Raw genomic sequence first — 18,878 nt, 5'->3', positions numbered from 1 at the left:
AATGGCCCAGTCTCACCTTAAAGCCGCCTCACCTGCTTCAGTTGGCCAACAAACATGAACTACATACGTATCTGTGTGCTGTGCTGTTGCGAAGCCAAAGTTAATTAAATCCAAAATCACGTACGCATGCGCGTTGTGTGTGTGTCAGTTGGCATTTCCACTCGAAATGCCTATGGAGCAGATAGAGATGTATTTTTTAGAAGCCGGCTGCGAAACTATTTATGGTAAAATGGCATTAGAATTGGATGCATCATTGATGGGATGCGAAGAGCGTGGCTCGTTAAGTACGAGATGCAAGTGAAAGGGAACTTGTTTCGCTGCGATTTTCCACCTACATATGTATGTGCATACATACATTGTAAGCATATTGTTAGGCATGAGCTCAGTGTGTTAACGGGTTAACGCAGTTAATGGAACATAAATGCGAAGAGCTCTATTGAGGAAGCGAATACTGCAGCGCTTGTGCAAACAGGGCGCTTGGCATCGAGTGCTGGGAGTGGGCCACAAGTGCACCTTGGTATCACACTTCAGTGCAGTGCCATGGATATGGGCACATGGGATGGGTTCTTAATCGTTTGATATACTTTTTCAAAATGACTGTGGGAATTTGGAATGGGTTCTCTATGTTGCATCGTTTGCGTGCCTTGTATGACTAATACTTTTTGGTGTATCCTATTCGATTTACTCATAACTAGGATAACTAGCCCTTAGTGAGCAAATGGCTTGATAAGCCAGTCCAGTCCAGTTGCTGACTCAAGGAATCCAATTAGCGGAAAATGATTTAATTCATAAGACGTAGCAACTCCGCACGGCAACTATTTGCTAACAAGCTAGGCTAAAACGGCTACCAGTTGCAGCTACCTACTAGTGACTGCTGCACTAGTCACTATTCACTAGTGACTACTTAATTCAGTTTACTTGGGCAAATACCCAAGCTCACAATGTATCAGCGCTCTAAAACGGCCGTCACACGGTGCGTATGCTTAATGCGTTTGGCTTAACTTTGACTTGCGCTTGCCGCAAATCGGAGTTTGCTAAGCGTGTTCCATTTTGTGGGCCAGCACCAGCTTCACAGCTTTTTGTTGCTGCCCTGGTTATTGGTTATTGTCACCTGTCCGATTATTGTTTTTATTACTATTTCTATTTGGCCGCCTTGTGCGTTGGCCCGACCTTCGATCTCACTCGCTCTCGATTTGCAAGCCATTAAATTTGATATTTTTCGTAGCTGAAATTGAAATTGTATCGACACCGAAATCCAAGCTGTAAGAAATCAATTACTTTGCTATGCGTAGCCGTGCCGTGTTACTCATTGATATATATGTACATATATATATTTTTTTCGGTTGCTTGGGTTTTTTATGCCGTGAAAGTTGTTAAACCATTTAACATCACTGTTGTTGGTGCTTTGAATTTGATTTTGCTGAGCAAGATAAATTAATTATTAATGTGGCTCGAATATTTGCAGGCCATTTCACATAAACACAGAAATTATTGCTCGTTTTTTACCCTTCACTTTTTGTTGTGGCCAAGACACATAGGCCAGGAATGCGATATCATTGTTGCTGTCTTCCACTTTTTTGTTGATTGTGAGTTCTGTGTGCGTAAATTGTTGTGGAGCTGATCGAGAGCTTGTTTAGAACTCGTAATTGCTGTTGAGGCCGAGAGTGTTTTGGGCTTGGTAGTACCATTAAAGCCTCGAGTGGGGGCTCGGAACTTCGAAGCTTCGAGTCTGGACTCGGACTGGACTATTTTTGACTCCGCAATTGCCGGCTAAAAACAGAACACCTCAACTTCAATTGATAAGTAACTTAATTGCGATTAAATAAGGAATAAATAGTTGTAGTAGTAATTAGTGTTCGCAAGTTTACTATCAAATGCCAAAAGGTCAAACTCTTATCGCTGACAACTTAATACAAATAAAATATACATTTATTTGGAATATAGGCCTTATCAGTAGCACTCTTCGGCAGTCTGCCAAAAAATCCACAATCAGTTGAGTTTAAGCGTTCATTATTAGCAGTATGCTGCAAGTGTTAGCTATAATTTTATTCGCGTTTCTTGTCTGGAGTCCTCACGGATCCCAGGCAAAGTCCTCGGAGGAACACGTATCACCATCACAGTTGAGTGTTCCATTTCGAGACATCATTCCACTACTAGATTATATGGCCTTGCACCGATCGAACTGCAGCGAAGCAGTCCATGTAAATGAAACTCTGGAAAAGCTGTCAGGGATCGAGGCCAAGCAGAAGGAAATGCAGCAGTCATTGGCATCTTTGTTGGACGGACAGCTGGAATTAAGGACTTTGAACGAGAGGGTTGCCGAATTGGTATTCCAGGTGAAGGAGTTCAAGGACACTACGGACACCCTTAAGCATTTACTGCACAGCTATATCAATGAAATAAGGGACAGCCTCAACGCCACGAAAGTACCTCCTCCATTAGCGGGCATTAAGCAGCCGAAGTTTGAGGAAATCGGATCGCACCTGTTTTACATCGAGAATAATATGAGGGTTACCTGGGATGGAGCTAAAGATATGTGCCGTGCAATGGGAGGTCAACTGGCATCCTCTGAGAGCGTGGTTGAATTTGGCGCCTTCCAGATGAATCTGCATGGCAATTACTGCTACTGGATAAGAATCAATGATACAGAAAAGAAGGGTATTTTTGTACCCGTGAAATCCGGCAATGCAGGCGAATTGAATTGGTTTTTTGCTCAACCGAATGACTCACTCGAAAAGGAAAACTGCCTTGACAGATATAATGGTACAATGTGCCATACATCGTGTACCGATTTGAATTACTTCATATGCGAAGCATCAACGTGAAATGTAGATGTTCTTAAAAATAAATTGTATGCTCCCCACTATTAGCTTTGTATTATTATTAATACTTATCGCTATTATTTCAGTTTATTGCGCATTACATGGGCGATTATCATTATCATTATCAATTTGGAATCGATAAATAGCCCACAGCTGCAGATACCAATCGAATTAACGCAGTCAACTTCAAATTGCCGCTTGGAAGGCCTCATCGCGAAAAACAAAAAAAAAAACATTTACAAGTTGCCTCATTGCACGCACAGATAAATCAACACTCGACGACAATCGGCAGCACATAGAAATTAATTAATTTAATTACTTATCCAACTGAATTGCTTTGGAGTTTCGAGTCGAGTTCTCGACTTATGCTTGTGTCTTTTCCATACATTTTTGCGATTTTTTTTAATGACAATCGAGCATGAAGCGTTCGATTCATTTTTTGTTCTTCTGCGCAACTCATTCAAAGTGCACTCAAAAGTTGGAAATGTGTTTTATTTTTTGTTTGTTTTTTATTGTTTTTTTGATTTTCCATGCGTGTTGAAAGTAAGCGTCGATCGTTCTCTTGCAATAATAAATATTTATGGATGCGCCCGTTCTGCTAAATACCTGCTGCACTTGTTAAGCCCGGCTCGCATCGAAGATAAATAAGAATCTTAATTGATTTTAATGTGCACAGCTGCATCTGACGACTTCTGACTGTTGACTGACATCCGAACAAAGATCGAAGAGGCTAGTATGGGGCCATGGGGCATAAGTGAGCTGTCGACATGCCCCCACAACACTTGACATCAAATATATTGTCTCTGGACAATGGTTAAATGTTCCAGAGCTCCATCATCGAATGATTGAGTGCCTGAGAAGCTGCACGTGTTGCCCTGTAGGATTCTTTTTGATTTCTGTAACTAGAATAATTGGCTACACACATACTACATTGCTATGCTTAAAGGGAAAATACAATATCTTTTGTGTAACTTAATTAAAGGGTGATTTTTAATATAAAATGGATCCGTTTCATGTCAAGCAACTCCAGTTCCACATAATATGAAGCCATCAGATTAGTGGGATATTAGTGGGCACTCCCATTAGTATGCAAATGTGGTGTAATCAAATAGAGTTGGATAATTCCCGGCGGTCCATTCCACCGCCTCCAAGAACCATTGTTACCACTTCATTAACCGCAAGAGCGGACCACCGCTTGAGGATGGACTCTCTCGCCTGATCGCTACTCCACTTCCAGCCGGTTGCAGTGCATCCGCCAGGCTGGGAAATTCCCGCTAGGCGGCGAGCGAAAGGGCGAGAGGCACGGCGGCAATGATTAATTCGACACGTCGTCATGTCGAATATGACGGAACCCATTTGGAGGCGGACATGGCCTGGCATCCAGTCCCACCACCCAGATCCCGAGAGCCGAAGCGAAATGGAGCAGCGGTTCGGGAGCCCCCAAGAGCGGCGGCGAGGCCACACTGAGAGAAGGGAACTAGTACGTTGAGTAAAATGGTACTTAACAACAGTATTTCGTTTGTAAAAAATAATAAAAATATATATAGAAAAATTATATAAAAAAATAAGAATGCATATACAAAAAATTAAAAATAATTTTGCAACTAACTTCATAATTTATATAAATTTGTTTCATTTAGTTTCGAAATGCTAACTTTCTAGCGCAATCCGAATCGGAACATTACCCGCCTAATTTCCGGATTCGCAATGCGTGCTTCACACATTTCGGTTTCAGTGCATAACCGGTTCCACTGCGGACCGATTCGAGCTCCAACACGGAGGGTCCCCCGCACAGCTGGGCTCAGTTTCGAACGAACTCTTGGCCGCTGCGGACGTGTGTTGGAGCCCTCGATTGGCAGGCGGATTCGAATCGTGTGTGTGAAGTGCTGTGTGTGCTGTGTGTGTTGTGCTGGTGAGCGAACAACGCCGACGAGAGTGAATGTGAAACGGTGGAGCGCTGAAACGTGTCGCGCATGCGCCGTCTTCTTCACCGTTATCGTGGCTCTGTGTGTGCGGCTCTTTGTGGCTGTCGCCAGGCGAAATTGCTCAAATTGCTTGGAAAATAGTGCAAAACCCCGATAAACATTGAACACCCACATGCGGAGATGATTGGATACACTTTGTGGATAGTTTTCTTTCTTTCTTTTCGTGTGCTGCCCATCTCTTTTGCTCGCCCACAAGCGAACGATTCACCGATTCACCCTCTCTCTCATCTGTGTGTGTGTGTGTTGGCTAGTGTGCTTGTATTTGTTTTCTTCTTATTTTTGGGTCCCCTTTTGGAGTTCCGAGTCTTCTTTGTCCGTTGCTTCGTCGCCGTCTTGGCTTTGCTTACGTTTTCGTTCATGAATTTAAATTATTTTCGTGTTTAATTTTTTTGTATTTGCCGATTCGCTGCTGCTTCTTCTTGCACAGCCTCCCATGCAACAAAGGCTGGGTTTTCTCGCAATTTTGGAGACTTCAAAAATATTTAGGAAAATCTACAAGACTAGGGCTACAGGGCTATACATGTAAAAGTGGACAAAGGGAATCTCTAAGAGCCAGCAAAACATGAACTTCTAGTTACTCCAATGACAAAATAATAACGAGAATTATAATTTTATTGAAAATGTTTTCCACACTGAAACATTTTACATTTTGCTACAAAAAATTAAGATTTAATAGAAATGTATTATCTTTGCATTTCCTAAATTTGCCTTCGAGACACTAACAATTTCTTGGCATTTCTGGTTTTTGGATTGCGCCTTAGAAGCCAGTTGATCCATAGGAATTTCGGATTTATTTGATCTCTGCTCGAGCGGCGGACAACAATTTTAGAAAATAGCCGCAGAAATGTTTATTAATTAATGCGAAATGCCCGGTGGCGATGGCTAATGCTCGGTAAGCCAAAGCTTGTGGCTTCCACCTTTTTGCCGCAATATAATTTTTCGTATTATACCGTAATTTCCAAGTGATTATGGCCGTTCAGTCTTCCACGCTTTCTGGACTTTCTCTCTCGCTCACTCTTTGGATCTCTTTTATATATATAATGTGTATATATATATTTATTTGTATTTGTGTATATACATATGTATTTTGGATCGCCCACAACTTGAATCTGGCTTTTACCGCACAATAAGTTTTCTCCGCGCGGCCATTTAATAATAGTTTCCAAACAAACTCCAAATTGCATTGGGCGGAAAAAAGTTAATGTTCAAATGGTAAAAGGGGTAGGGGAAGGGGAAGGGGTGGAGGGGGTGGGCCTTATGACTTTGTTAGCACTAGCACTCTGCAGTTGCTGTAATGTTAATTGTTTGCAGTTGTGCAATGGCATTTTATATGCCTTTTTGCCTTGCCTGCCACATATGCACATACATACATAGATATGTATGTATTTATATACGTACTTCTATGCTTTGTATCTTCAGTTTTCGGCTTCATTGCGACCATTGTCGATTATGACTAATGGAATCTGGTAGTCGTTTGTCGGCTGCGGTTTGTAAGGCCGCAGAAGGTCAATTGCTCTGTGGGCAATTCCATTTGGGGCCACCTCTTCGCCCTTTATTTTCATTTGTTTGCTTTGCCATTTAGTTGGCCATTCAGCGCACTGCATTCGATAAATGCGATTTTATTCCTTCGCCTGGTTCGCCTCACTTTGTGCAATCAAATTAATTGCTCGGCATTAACGAAGCATTTCGCTATTTACTTTTGGCCCTCTGCGGTCAAGTCGATTTCGGGTTGTAAATTAAACTACAAACTGTGGTTATCAATAGGTTATTAAATAAAATGCATACTTACACAGTCCAAAATAGTTGTTAATAAACTTCTTAAAAATTTAGCCAGCAAATTTATGGTAATTTAGTCGATCGTCAACGTTTTTAACGCGAATTGGAGTGAGTCGGTGTACGAGAATATATCCAAACAAAGTTTGCGAATCTCCGCATGATTCATAGATTCATGAAAATCCAATCTCAAAGAAATCGATTGTTCTCCGTTGCAGTGCAATAGTGAAAAACCATGGAATCTCAAACCAAATGTTCGACCGCGCCGCTGTGATGAAACTCGAAATAATGCAAAATTAAGCCCATGCCCTCGAAGTCAAACCCGAAACTCAAGTGTTAGTTTACCTAATTAATTTAACAATACAAACGAGCGAATATCGTGCACCAAAATAGCGAACAAACGAATACCATACGAAATAAAAGACATTGTTTGCAATCAATATGAGTGTTCCAAGTGCGCCCCATCAGAGGGCAGAAAGCAAAAATCGAGTGCTCCGGCTCCACTTGCCCGGGGCAATCCAAGGAGGAGCCCTGCTGCTGCTGCTACTGATTAGTCTCGGTCTGGAGCTGGGCTCGGTGCATTGTTATGGTGAGTACCAACTGTAGCTACCACTTCCCGATATCGTTATATGGTTATATGGTTATTCAATTCAATTAGGTCCATTTGCATAGACATGGATCGTGCCGATGGGAGAAGCTTTGTTTAGCCTGGGAATGGATCCTATGCCACAGATCATGGATCAGCCCAGTTCGAAAAATGAAATATAGGGTTTTTCAGCTCGTAACTCATTTTTATAGAAATTCATAGTTGGCCTAAGCCAGATGTGAACTGCCATCAGACATCACTCACTTTAAGTGATTCTTACTGCTGACTCAAATGCAATTGCTGCGTGGCGATTTATGTGCTGGTAACAAAATAACGACTCAGAGGCAAAGGCAAATAAACCCATCATATTTGAACCCCGTAAATACTACCTGGTCCACATTGACGTCATCCCATAGACGCCTTGCATCGGCATCGCCAGACGTGCCAAGATCTCGTGGCTTCAAAATGACCGATTAGATCCCGCCACCAGCAATTTATTATGCATAAAATGTGTATGTATTATACACACATACACAGTGAGAAATTGTTTTGTGTTAATAGTATCTGAATTCTAACGTTGCAACTGATATAGAATAGAATTTCATTCAGCATTTTCGAGCCATAAATCCGCTCAGTATCCGTCTTTCGAAGCTATAGATTCCACGATGTCTGACGACACTGGTCACGTACCACCTGTGGATATGCAGTGGCTGGGGGCGTGGGGCCTGGGGGGCGTGGCACTCGACACTCGCCACTCGATGCGAGTCAAATGTCAACGCACGATCAACTGGCTTCCTCTCGATTTTGCATTTGTATCTCATTTCTCACCCCGACTTGCATTGTTGTGGCTCTGCTATTTTGCTTATGCATTGATTTACGATCGGCCACCCAATTTAGCATTTTTATTTTAAAATAGCGTAATCAAATTACTGCCAACACACGTGAAATGTATCCGTATCCCATTGTGTTGGCCAGCCACGCCCCCCGCGGTGCGCCCTCTTCCTGGTCGAAAGATCGACGGCTTTTGTGATCTACGATCTCGAATTTTGGATCGCCGATCGCAGCAGGTGGCTTTGGGGAAGTTGAACGATTAATTCGACTCGCCAAATAATTTGTTTCATTTTGTTTTCTTTCCATCGAATTTATTAGCATTCGCGAAGGCCTATTGTTGCTTCAGTCTCGATTGATTGTTTTCATTTGCTATATCAAATTAACAAATATGGCAGAAATGCTAAACAAAAACTGATTGTAAGGAGGTTTTGATATTCAGGAAAAAGCTTTTTAATCTTATTTTTGTAATTTTATTCTTCGATTGCTTAACTTTTTACCTTTTAAGGATTTTCATCAAGAAACAAGACATTTCTTTGCTAATTAAATTGCTTTAAATTCAGTTAAATTGTTTAAGCGTCTATTATTTATAAATTCCTTTATATGTAGTTCCCCACTTCGCTCCAAAATCACCTTGCCTATTTAGCACATTTCTAGAAGTAATTCTTCAGAATCACAGCCATCAATTAAGAGGTGATCAAAACCCCCATTTATTAATATCACTCGTTTGGTATTGATCATCATTTGGACTTTTGAATTGAGCGCTTATTCATACGTATTAGCGAAAATGTCCAATACTAGAGTTTTTAATTAGGCAAATGGTATTTTGATTAACGAAAAAGCTAGTTAACCAACTGAATCATTAACATCGTGTAAGCTGAACTGTACGCACGTATATATTCGGCAAGTGTTTCAATAGAACTTCGATTTAGGAATGACTGCATTCTTTGCGAATCGCAACTCTTAATTAAGCCGCTAGAGATAAAATAAAGTCTTTGGCATTCATTAGTACTAAAGTTGAGCGGGGCGAGAACTCGCACGGGAATGTAAAATTAAATTAAGTCATGTGCGCATTTTTGTATGCCTTCAAATTTGGCAACCAATTAACAGCTAACAAATAGATGTCACTGTCTACATTCATTATTTTGTTAATCGCCATAATAAGTCTTAGTTTTGAGTAAAGCGAAAGTTTTTCTGTAAAAACTTCCAAACGTTTGAACTCTTGGACTCTTTTCTCAGAACAAAGTCTTTGCAATAAACGTTCTTTCTATTTTAATGATACCACCTTAGAAAGCATGATGCATAGAAATCATTTTCAAGTAGGCGTTTTAACATACTGAAAAGTATAAACTAAAATAACTAATGAAGAGAAAGCGAATTGCTAGTCGATTATTCAACATTTTTCTATTGATGGTTCTGTGCTATCTAATATTTACTTCCCTTTCCGCTCGGAATAAAGCCATTAGTATAAGCGAAGTGCCCCAGATCTACATCAATGAGGAAGATGAACTCTTTGTCAACACCACGGGATGTCGAATAAGTTCGACGAAGCCACTTTCGCTTTTTGCCCTGCCCTTCATGGAACCCATCGAACCCATTGTATGTAGAATGGAGCAGCTACTGATCGCCGAGACAATTGGAGACAGGAATTACTTGGTGCGAAACATATCGAAGCTTGGAATGCTCTCATGGAAGCAAGTCTCCTGCATTTATAGGCAGTTTTTAAGGGTCGATGACGCACACAACAAGTATATATCCTTGAGGTTTTTCAAGCTAACCGATGGAACGCGATACCTTGAGGTGGGCACTGGTCTGCAATACATTCGCACTTGGTGCTGGGTGGACTTTGGCAGGATCATTTTCCACGACGTTCTCTTCTTCCTGCCACCGCCGCCAGAGGCTACGAACAGATCTAAAGAACTTCAGAAGCGAAAGCTGTCCGTGATGATCCTGGGAGTCGATTCCATTTCCCACATGCACTACATGCGATACTTTCACCGCGTGGCCGACTTCATCGAGCACCTGCCCCACACCGAATTCTGGGGCTATAATCGCGTCGCCTTGAACACCTATCCCAACTTGATGCCACTGGTAAGCGGACTAAGTGTTTCGGAGATGGAGGCGTCTTGCTACACGGGCGAATCGAACTTTGACAAATGTAACTTCTTGTGGAATGAATTCAAGAGGGCAGGATACAGCACCATCTTTGCGGAGGACACGGATACCGCAGGGCTGTTTACCTACAGAAAGAGGGGCTTCAAGAAGGAGCCCACCGATATCTACATGCGTCCTCTGATGACTGAGATCGAAGCTCATTCGTTATACCGCACCAAATTCGATCTCAAGTGCACAGGTCACCGTCTCTATGGAGAGTTTTACTATGAATTCGTCGCGAAGCTGATTCCACACGTGGAACGCCAGTTATCCTTCTCATTTTTGTGGAATATGCACGGCATACACGATGTCTTTCAGTACGCCAAGTTTGTGGATAAGGACTACCTGAGTATATTGACCAGGCTGCGTGAAAGGGGAGTAATGCAGAACACGCTGATTCTGTTTATGGGCGATCACGGCTTGAGGTTCGATAGATTCGCACGAACTGCTCCGGGACAACATGAAATGTCACAGCCGCTCTTGATTGCCATTTTTCCCGAATGGTTGAAACGGAGATTTCCCCTCGCCATGGCGAACTTTGAACGGAACGCCAGAAGTCTCATTACCACATTTGATCTGCACAAAACCCTCGAGGATGTGATCCATCTTGATCGGCTCACCGACGCCAATGTGAGGAATAGAACGCTTAACTTGGTGAACGGACGCGGGATCAGTCTGTTTTTACCCATTCCTCAGAACAGAAATTGTCAAACCGCCGAGATACCGCAACACTACTGCCTCTGCAACAAACTAACCTCGGTATCCACCCACGAAAGTTCCGTTCAAGAGGCTGCCAGTTTCGCGGTGGACAGGATCAATGAGCTGATCAAGCCATATCCGCAGTGTAGGGTTCTCAGCCTGCAGGCAGTTCGCGCCGCCTATCGCGCCAAAGACGACTATCGGGGAGACTACAGGCTGTCGCAGATCATGGTCCGCCTGAAAACGACGCCCGGGGAGGGAAACTTCGATGCCACCGTTCTTATAACCATGCTTAATGGCGAGAGGAAGGACATGCAGCTGGGTGGTCCTGTGACCAGGACAGATAGATACGCCCATCAGGCCTACTGCGTTCAAAACTATCGCATTGAAATGTACTGCTATTGCCTATGAACAATGACACATTGCAAATATTAACTTGATATTTTTGTTAAATGAGTTACTTTTCACAACATTTTTACTAGTTCGCTCCCAGCTTTAACTTTTGGTAGATTATCATTAGTATGATACTCTGCATTTTTTTTTTCTAAAACTCATTAAGCTATGCCACGTGAAAAAAATCAGCGTCTTTTGTTTAAACGGCAAAAGTCACGCACGAACCGAGATGAAAGTGAATTTTTGCGACGTACCGGACTCGTATGAATCAAAAGACTTAGGAAACGAACGCGAAACAGCTGACGAAATTGAAGAGCGACTCACAGAAAGTACAATGCGACAATTGATGGCGCCGACAGAGTTGGGCACAAAAAACCAGTAGTTTTTATATAGTATGTGAATATCTAGTTTTTTTTTAGGGGAATCCGTGATGTCGTGCATGTTTTTACAAAAAGAAAAAAAGGAAAACAAATAAAAGCAGCTTATGTGTGGAAGTTTTTTCAGCGTGCAGGTGTTGGTTAGTGATTCTTTTTTTGTTGTACCAACATTCCGTTCTCCGCCAACGCAGAGTGTTTGTGTACATATAGCTTTATATACATATTTATATATATAGCTGATCGGAGTCAGCTGAGGCTTCCTCTCTCTGAGTCTCCTCAGCTGGCTACGTTTTTGGTTAACCGGATCTGATTCTGTTTGCCATCTCAGACCTGGAAATTAATGCTGTTTGTTGCCTTCGCTGTTGCTAGCTAGCCATCCATCACTCACTCACTCACTCACTCACTGGCTCTCGAAAATGGTACGAAATATATTCATGACTTGTAGCTGTAGCTGCCAACGTCAAATATCTGCCATGGTTTGCTCACAATGAAGACGGCAAAATAATACACAAATCCGGCAAAACAAACCATCTTTTTCTGTCCAGCACGGATCTATGGTCGAATTCAAAGGTGATGCCGTAACAGAAGCTGTATTAAAAACAATAGAACAAATAAACTGGTTTAAATGTCTAATATGGGTATACCATCTAAACACTTTTTAGAATGTTGGGCATGTTTTCTTTTTGGGCTGCGGGCATTGGCTTGTTAATTTGAAAACTGGTTTCTCGTAAATCTTCCCCCATTCCCCTCGCAATTGTTCGCAAATAAACCATAATTATAACGTTTAGCGTCAGAACAATTACGCCTTGCAGATTTTTATCACTTAAAGGTGTCTTCTGTTTAACAAATATTTATTTTTACAACTCGCGTTCTTTTTTTTCTGAGAATCATGCACAAAGTCGGCATTTAAAAGGTGGAATTATTAATTGAGCTTGGCAAAGTAAAAAGATGCGAATAATTGGGGTTTGCTTGTTGTGGTTGCGGAATTGAATAGTATATATTAACTACATCCCTCAAGTGTGTCAACTAAACCCTGTTTGGACCCAAATTATTCACTTAATGTAATTTTCCTAATTGCCAAACACAAATGGGAATTCTTTACAAGTATCCGGGTGTGGCGATTAGTCGAATTCGATTAAAATTCATGTGATATTGTGTTGTAATTAGTTTTTATGATGACAAGTTGAATGTAGATAATTTCTCGAAATTGCTTAGCAACTTGTTAGAACCATTAGATTGTTGAAATCTAGGCAAATTGGCGCCATTCCTCAAGTCCAGCCATTTGTGCCATTGGCTGCGATTCAATCTCCGCCATCTAAACCTCAAGTCAATCAATTTTCCAGTCAATTAAAACCAAACTAAATCAACCAAAAACAGTGTCTAATATCACAATCTAAACTTTATCGGATCACTTTGACTTTGCTGAAAACCGGCTACTGTCCGCAGACAACTTTATGCGTAAATTATTTATCTAATATGAAGTGAACATTTAAGGCATTTTCCGAACCAAACTAGCTCAAATTAATGCGTCACTTGCGCGCATAAAACTGAATCAAATTACGCAAATAAATGCTAAATAATTAGAAAAGTCGTAACACCTTGGTTCTATTACAGAAAACTGCGAATTGTAGTGAATGAGATATGTGGGTTAAGGTTTTGTTAAGATTTTGGAAGCCCACATCATATGCGCATATGATATGATGAAAGAGCTGTTTTCCGATTGCAAGTTAATAGAAACTAGTTTATTAAAATTATGACCTCAGCTATGGGTTAAAATGGGTAATAAAAGAGAACGACTGTTCTACGCTCCCACACTTAAGTAGATTAAGTGTAATTGCTTTACGCCAGTAAACCGTAACATGTGTCACCTGTGTTCCTATCTTTCAGAGAAAATGTATAGCCAGACCGAGAAACAGCGCTACGATGGCTGGTACAACAACCTGGCCCATCCCGACTGGGGATCCGTGGGTAAGTGGACAGACTGGAATTTCCGCCACTCCGTTGACAACTTTCGAAAAAGGGTGTATTGAGCCGATTAGGCCTGTAATTAGAATCAGTTAGTTGTGCGATTGGCTTATCGATTTGCATATCGATCGGCTTGCAATTACCATATTGGCCAGTTGTGTGAAGGCTAACCCTTGCCCGCTGTCCATTGTATTCCAGATAGCCACCTGGTGCGAAAGGCGCCGCCCTCCTATTCGGATGGCGTTTACGCAATGGCAGGTGCCAACCGGCCCTCGACCCGCCGGCTCAGTCGGCTGTTTATGCGGGGTAAGGACGGCCTGGGGTCAAAGTTCAACCGCACTGCGCTGCTCGCCTTCTTCGGCCAGCTGGTGGCCAACGAGATCGTAATGGCCTCGGAGTCCGGCTGCCCCATCGAGATGCACCGCATCGAGATCGAGAAGTGCGACGAGATGTACGACCGGGAGTGCCGCGGCGACAAGTACATACCCTTCCATCGGGCGGCCTACGATCGCGACACCGGACAGAGTCCGAATGCGCCGAGGGAGCAGGTGGGTTACGGGTTACCAACGGATCTGGGTCTGAACGCCACTACTGAAATCATACTCCGCAGATAAATCAAATGACTGCTTGGATTGATGGCAGTTTCATTTACAGCACCTCCGAGGCCTGGCTCAACGCCATGCGCTCCTTCCACAATGGCACCCTGCTCACCGAGAAGGACGGCAAGCTTCCGGTGCGGAACACCATGCGGGTGCCGCTCTTCAACAATCCGGTGCCGAGTGTCATGAAGATGCTCAGTCCGGAGCGGCTGTTCCGTGAGTCTTAAATGGGCTATCAGTTGTCAGTGCAATGTAAACTGTCTCTATTTGTTTGCAGTTCTTGGCGATCCGCGCACCAATCAGAATCCTGCGATCCTGTCCTTCGCCATTCTCTTTCTGCGCTGGCACAACACCCTGGCCCAGCGCATCAAGCGGGTGCATCCGGATTGGAGTGACGAGGACATCTATCAGCGAGCACGCCACACGGTGATTGCCAGTCTGCAGAATGTGATAGTCTACGAGTACCTGCCCGCCTTCCTGGGCACCTCGCTGCCACCGTACGAGGGCTACAGACAGGACATACATCCTGGCATTGGCCACATCTTCCAGGCGGCGGCCTTTCGCTTTGGCCACACGATGATACCGCCCGGCATTTACAGGCGGGATGGCCAGTGCAACTTTAAGGAAACACCCATGGGTTACCCGGCGGTCCGACTCTGCTCCACGTGGTGGGACTCCAGCGTGAGTTTTGGTCATCTGGTTTTGGAATTGTTGACTAAGGAATCTACTTTTCAGGGATTCTTCGCCGACACCAGCGTGGAGGAGGTACTGATGGGCCTGGCCTCGCAAATATCCGAACGTGAGGATCCGGTGCTCTGCTCAGATGTGCGGGACAAACTGTTCGGACCCATGGAATTCACACGACGAGATCTGGGTGCCCTCAACATAATGCGTGGTCGGGACAATGGCCTGCCGGATTACAACACCGCGAGGGAGTCTTATGGACTGAAAAGGCACAAGACCTGGACGGACATCAATCCTCCACTGTTTGAAACGCAGCCAGAGCTCTTGGAGTGAGTAGAAATCTGTTTGATAGCCAATCTTTAACCAATCTTTATCAGCATGCTGAAGGAGGCGTACGATAACCAGCTGGATGATGTGGATGTCTATGTGGGCGGTATGCTGGAATCCTACGGTCAGCCGGGCGAGTTCTTCACGGCCGTAATCAAGGAGCAGTTCCAGCGACTGCGAGATGCCGATCGATTTTGGTTCGAGAACGAGCGCAACGGGATCTTCACACCTGAGGAGATCGCAGAGCTGCGCAAGATCACCCTGTGGGACATCATAGTGAACAGCACGGATGTGAGGGAGGACGAGATCCAAAAGGATGTGTTCATGTGGCGCACTGGGGATCCGTGTCCGCAGCCAATGCAGCTGAATGCCACCGAACTGGAGCCCTGCACTTACTTGGAGGGCTACGACTACTTCTCCGGCTCGGAGCTGATGTTCATCTACGTGTGCGTCTTCCTTGGATTTGTGCCCATCCTGTGCGCCGGAGCCGGTTACTGTGTGGTCAAGCTGCAGAACAGCAAGCGCCGTCGACTGAAGATCCGCCAGGAGGCACTGAGGGCGCCGCAGCACAAGGGATCCGTGGACAAGATGCTGGCCAGGGAGTGGCTGCACGCCAACCACAAGAGACTGGTCACCGTTAAGTTCGGCCCAGAGGCGGCCATCTACACGGTGGACAGGAAGGGCGAGAAGCTGCGCACCTTCAGTCTGAAGCACATCGATGTGGTCAGTGTGGAGGAGTCGGCCACGAATCACATCAAGAAGAAGCCCTACATCCTGCTGCGTGTGCCCAGCGATCATGATCTGGTGCTAGAGCTGGAATCATACGGAGCACGCCGGAAGTTTGTCAAGAAGCTGGAGGACTTCCTGCTGCTCCACAAGAAGGAGATGACTTTGATGGAGGTCAACAGGGACATTATGTTGGCGCGGGCGGAGACACGGGAGCGGCGCCAAAAGCGACTGGAGTACTTCTTCCGCGAGGCTTACGCCCTGACCTTTGGCCTGAGACCCGGAGAACGACGAAGGCGTTCGGATGCCTCCAGTGATGGCGAGGTGATGACCGTCATGCGAACCAGCCTCTCCAAGGCGGAATTCGCCGCCGCCCTGGGCATGAAACCGAATGATATGTTTGTGCGCAAGATGTTCAACATTGTGGACAAGGATCAGGATGGCAGGATCAGCTTCCAGGAGTTCCTGGAGACCGTAGTTCTCTTCTCCCGTGGCAAAACGGACGACAAGCTTCGCATAATCTTTGATATGTGTGATAATGATCGGAATGGCGTCATCGATAAGGGCGAACTGAGCGAGATGATGCGATCGCTGGTGGAGATTGCGAGGACCACGAGCCTGGGTGACGACCAGGTCACGGAACTGATCGATGGCATGTTCCAGGACGTGGGGCTCGAGCACAAGAACCACCTGACCTACCAGGACTTCAAGCTGATGATGAAGGAGTACAAGGGTGACTTCGTGGCCATCGGGCTGGATTGCAAGGGGGCCAAGCAGAACTTCCTGGACACCTCGACGAACGTGGCCCGGATGACATCATTCAACATCGAGCCGATGCAGGACAAGCCGCGCCACTGGCTGCTGGCCAAGTGGGATGCCTACATCACGTTCCTCGAGGAGAACCGGCAGAACATCTTCTACCTGTTCCTCTTCTACGTGGTCACCATAGTGCTGTTCGTTGAGCGCTTCATCCACTACTCGTTCATGGCGGAGCACACCGATCTGCGGCACATCATGGGCGTGGGCATTGCCATTACCAGGGGATCCGCCGCCTCGCTGTCCTTCTGCTACTCGCTGCTGCTGCTGACCATGTCCCGCAATCTGATCACCAAGCTGAAGGAGTTCCCCATCCAGCAGTACATTCCCCTGGACTCGCACATCCAGTTCCACAAGATTGCCGCCTGCACGGCGCTCTTCTTTTCCGTGCTGCACACAGTGGGCCACATCGTGAACTTCTATCACGTGTCCACCCAATCGCACGAGAACCTGCGCTGCCTGACCCGCGAGGTGCACTTCGCCTCCGACTACAAGCCGGATATCACCTTCTGGCTCTTCCAGACGGTCACCGGCACCACAGGCGTCATGCTGTTCATCATCATGTGCATCATCTTCGTGTTCGCCCATCCCACGATCCGCAAGAAGGCCTACAACTTCTTCTGGAACATGCACACCCTGTACATTGGATTGTATCTCCTGAGTCTGATCCACGGACTGGCCCGACTGACCGGACCACCGCGCTTCTGGATGTTCTTCCTCGGCCCCGGAATCGTGTACACGCTGGACAAGATCGTCTCGCTGCGCACCAAGTACATGGCCCTGGACGTGATCGACACGGATCTGCTGCCCTCGGACGTGATCAAGGTCAAGTTCTATCGGCCACCGAATCTAAAGTACCTATCCGGCCAATGGGTGAGGTTGTCCTGCACCGCCTTCCGGCCGCACGAGATGCACAGCTTCACGCTGACCTCGGCGCCGCACGAGAACTACCTCAGCTGCCACATCAAGGCGCAGGGTCCGTGGACGTGGAAGCTGCGCAACTACTTCGATCCCTGCAACTACAATCCGGAGGACCAGCCCAAGATCCGCATCGAGGGACCCTTCGGTGGTGGCAACCAGGACTGGTACAAGTTCGAGGTGGCTGTGATGGTGGGTGGCGGCATTGGGGTCACGCCGTACGCCTCCATTCTCAACGATCTGGTCTTCGGCACCAGTACCAATCGATACTCGGGCGTGGCCTGCAAGAAGGTGTACTTTCTGTGGATCTGCCCATCGCACAAGCACTTTGAGTGGTTCATCGACGTCCTGCGCGACGTGGAGAAGAAGGATGTGACCAACGTGCTGGAGATACACATATTCATCACGCAGTTCTTCCACAAGTTCGATCTGCGCACGACAATGCTGGTATGTGCTCACAAACGATAGTTATTGAAGTATTTACTTAAATAGTTATTCCTGCTTTCAGTACATCTGTGAGAACCACTTCCAGCGACTGTCGAAGACCTCGATATTCACGGGTCTCAAGGCGGTGAACCACTTTGGTCGACCAGATATGTCCAGCTTCTTAAAGTTCGTTCAGAAGAAGCACTCATACGTGAGTACTTGGGCTTGTGCTTCCCTCTGAAGGAAATCACATTGGTAATATTTCATTGCAGGTCTCCAAGATAGGAGTCTTCTCCTGTGGTCCTCGTCCGCTGACCAAGAGCGTGATGTCTGCCTGTGATGAAGTGAACAAGACGCGCAAGTTGCCCTATTTCATTCACCACTTTGAGAACTTTGGATAGATCAGCTTATAGCTAATGGATCCAATCTTTCACCTGCCAGCTTCCCTGTCTTTCCCCCTCAAAAGAAAGCGAGTTCTATCCGTAAGATTCATTCATTAGTTCTAGCGAATTCGGCTGCTCAAACATACAACTTAAAACTTCCTTAATCGTAGGCTAATCGTACAATCATAATTTAGTCAAGTTTTGCTTAGTGCGTTAAGAAAATGTATTCCATTGTAACAAAATCACTGCAATCATAGCGAGAACAACAAAAAGGCCTCTACTTATATATGTGTATGTATGTATATGTGTATTTATTGAAAATATGATTTGTTATCAGTTTTTGTAAACCGTTCACATTATTTATTAAAAATTTTACAATTATCTATATACGTAAAAGAGGAACTGTGTTTTTATGAG

General features: G+C 45.0%; 3 protein-coding genes across 3 annotated transcripts; all 3 read left to right on the top strand.

Moving 5' to 3' along the window:
- Positions 1 to 2,162: 2,162 nt before the first annotated feature.
- On the top strand, positions 2,163 to 4,100 carry LOC122611839 (accessory gland protein Acp29AB-like). The gene is made up of 2 exons (XM_043785179.1): positions 2,163 to 2,658; positions 4,060 to 4,100. Exons 1-2 carry the CDS (start codon positions 2,163 to 2,165, stop codon positions 4,098 to 4,100), a joined length of 537 nt encoding a protein of 178 aa, XP_043641114.1.
- A 534-nt stretch (positions 4,101 to 4,634) lies between these two features.
- On the top strand, positions 4,635 to 18,850 carry LOC122624650 (dual oxidase). The gene is made up of 10 exons (XM_043804313.1): positions 4,635 to 4,734; positions 6,799 to 7,169; positions 13,505 to 13,585; positions 13,781 to 14,130; positions 14,193 to 14,397; positions 14,459 to 14,862; positions 14,917 to 15,194; positions 15,243 to 18,099; positions 18,161 to 18,289; positions 18,351 to 18,850. Exons 2-10 carry the CDS (start codon positions 7,022 to 7,024, stop codon positions 18,477 to 18,479), a joined length of 4,581 nt encoding a protein of 1,526 aa, XP_043660248.1. The 5' UTR covers positions 4,635 to 4,734; positions 6,799 to 7,021; the 3' UTR covers positions 18,480 to 18,850.
- LOC122624660 lies at positions 9,357 to 11,260 on the top strand. Its single transcript, XM_043804326.1, has one exon. It carries the CDS (start codon positions 9,357 to 9,359, stop codon positions 11,256 to 11,258), a length of 1,902 nt encoding a protein of 633 aa, XP_043660261.1. The 3' UTR covers positions 11,259 to 11,260.
- Positions 18,851 to 18,878: the final 28 nt, after the last annotated feature.

This window comes from Drosophila teissieri, chromosome 2L (genome assembly GCF_016746235.2).
Source record: "Drosophila teissieri strain GT53w chromosome 2L, Prin_Dtei_1.1, whole genome shotgun sequence".
Lineage (NCBI taxonomy): Eukaryota > Metazoa > Arthropoda > Insecta > Diptera > Drosophilidae > Drosophila > Drosophila teissieri.
This window is presented reverse-complemented; position numbering and strand designations above follow the sequence as displayed.

Excerpts from the sequence above, each read along its gene's own strand:
- LOC122624650 (XM_043804313.1), top strand. The coding sequence starts at position 7,022 with ATGAGTGTTCCAAGTGCGCCCCATCAGAGGGCAGAAAGCAAAAATCGA. Across the intron at positions 14,131-14,192 it reads CGAATGCGCCGAGGGAGCAG|ATAAATCAAATGACTGCTTG; the intron begins GTGGGTTACGGG and ends CATACTCCGCAG. Across the intron at positions 14,398-14,458 it reads CAGTCCGGAGCGGCTGTTCC|TTCTTGGCGATCCGCGCACC; the intron begins GTGAGTCTTAAA and ends ATTTGTTTGCAG.
- LOC122624660 (XM_043804326.1), top strand. The coding sequence starts at position 9,357 with ATGAAGAGAAAGCGAATTGCTAGTCGATTATTCAACATTTTTCTATTG.
- LOC122611839 (XM_043785179.1), top strand. The coding sequence starts at position 2,163 with ATGGCCTTGCACCGATCGAACTGCAGCGAAGCAGTCCATGTAAATGAA. Across the intron at positions 2,659-4,059 it reads CAATGATACAGAAAAGAAGG|CCGGTTGCAGTGCATCCGCC; the intron begins GTATTTTTGTAC and ends CTCCACTTCCAG.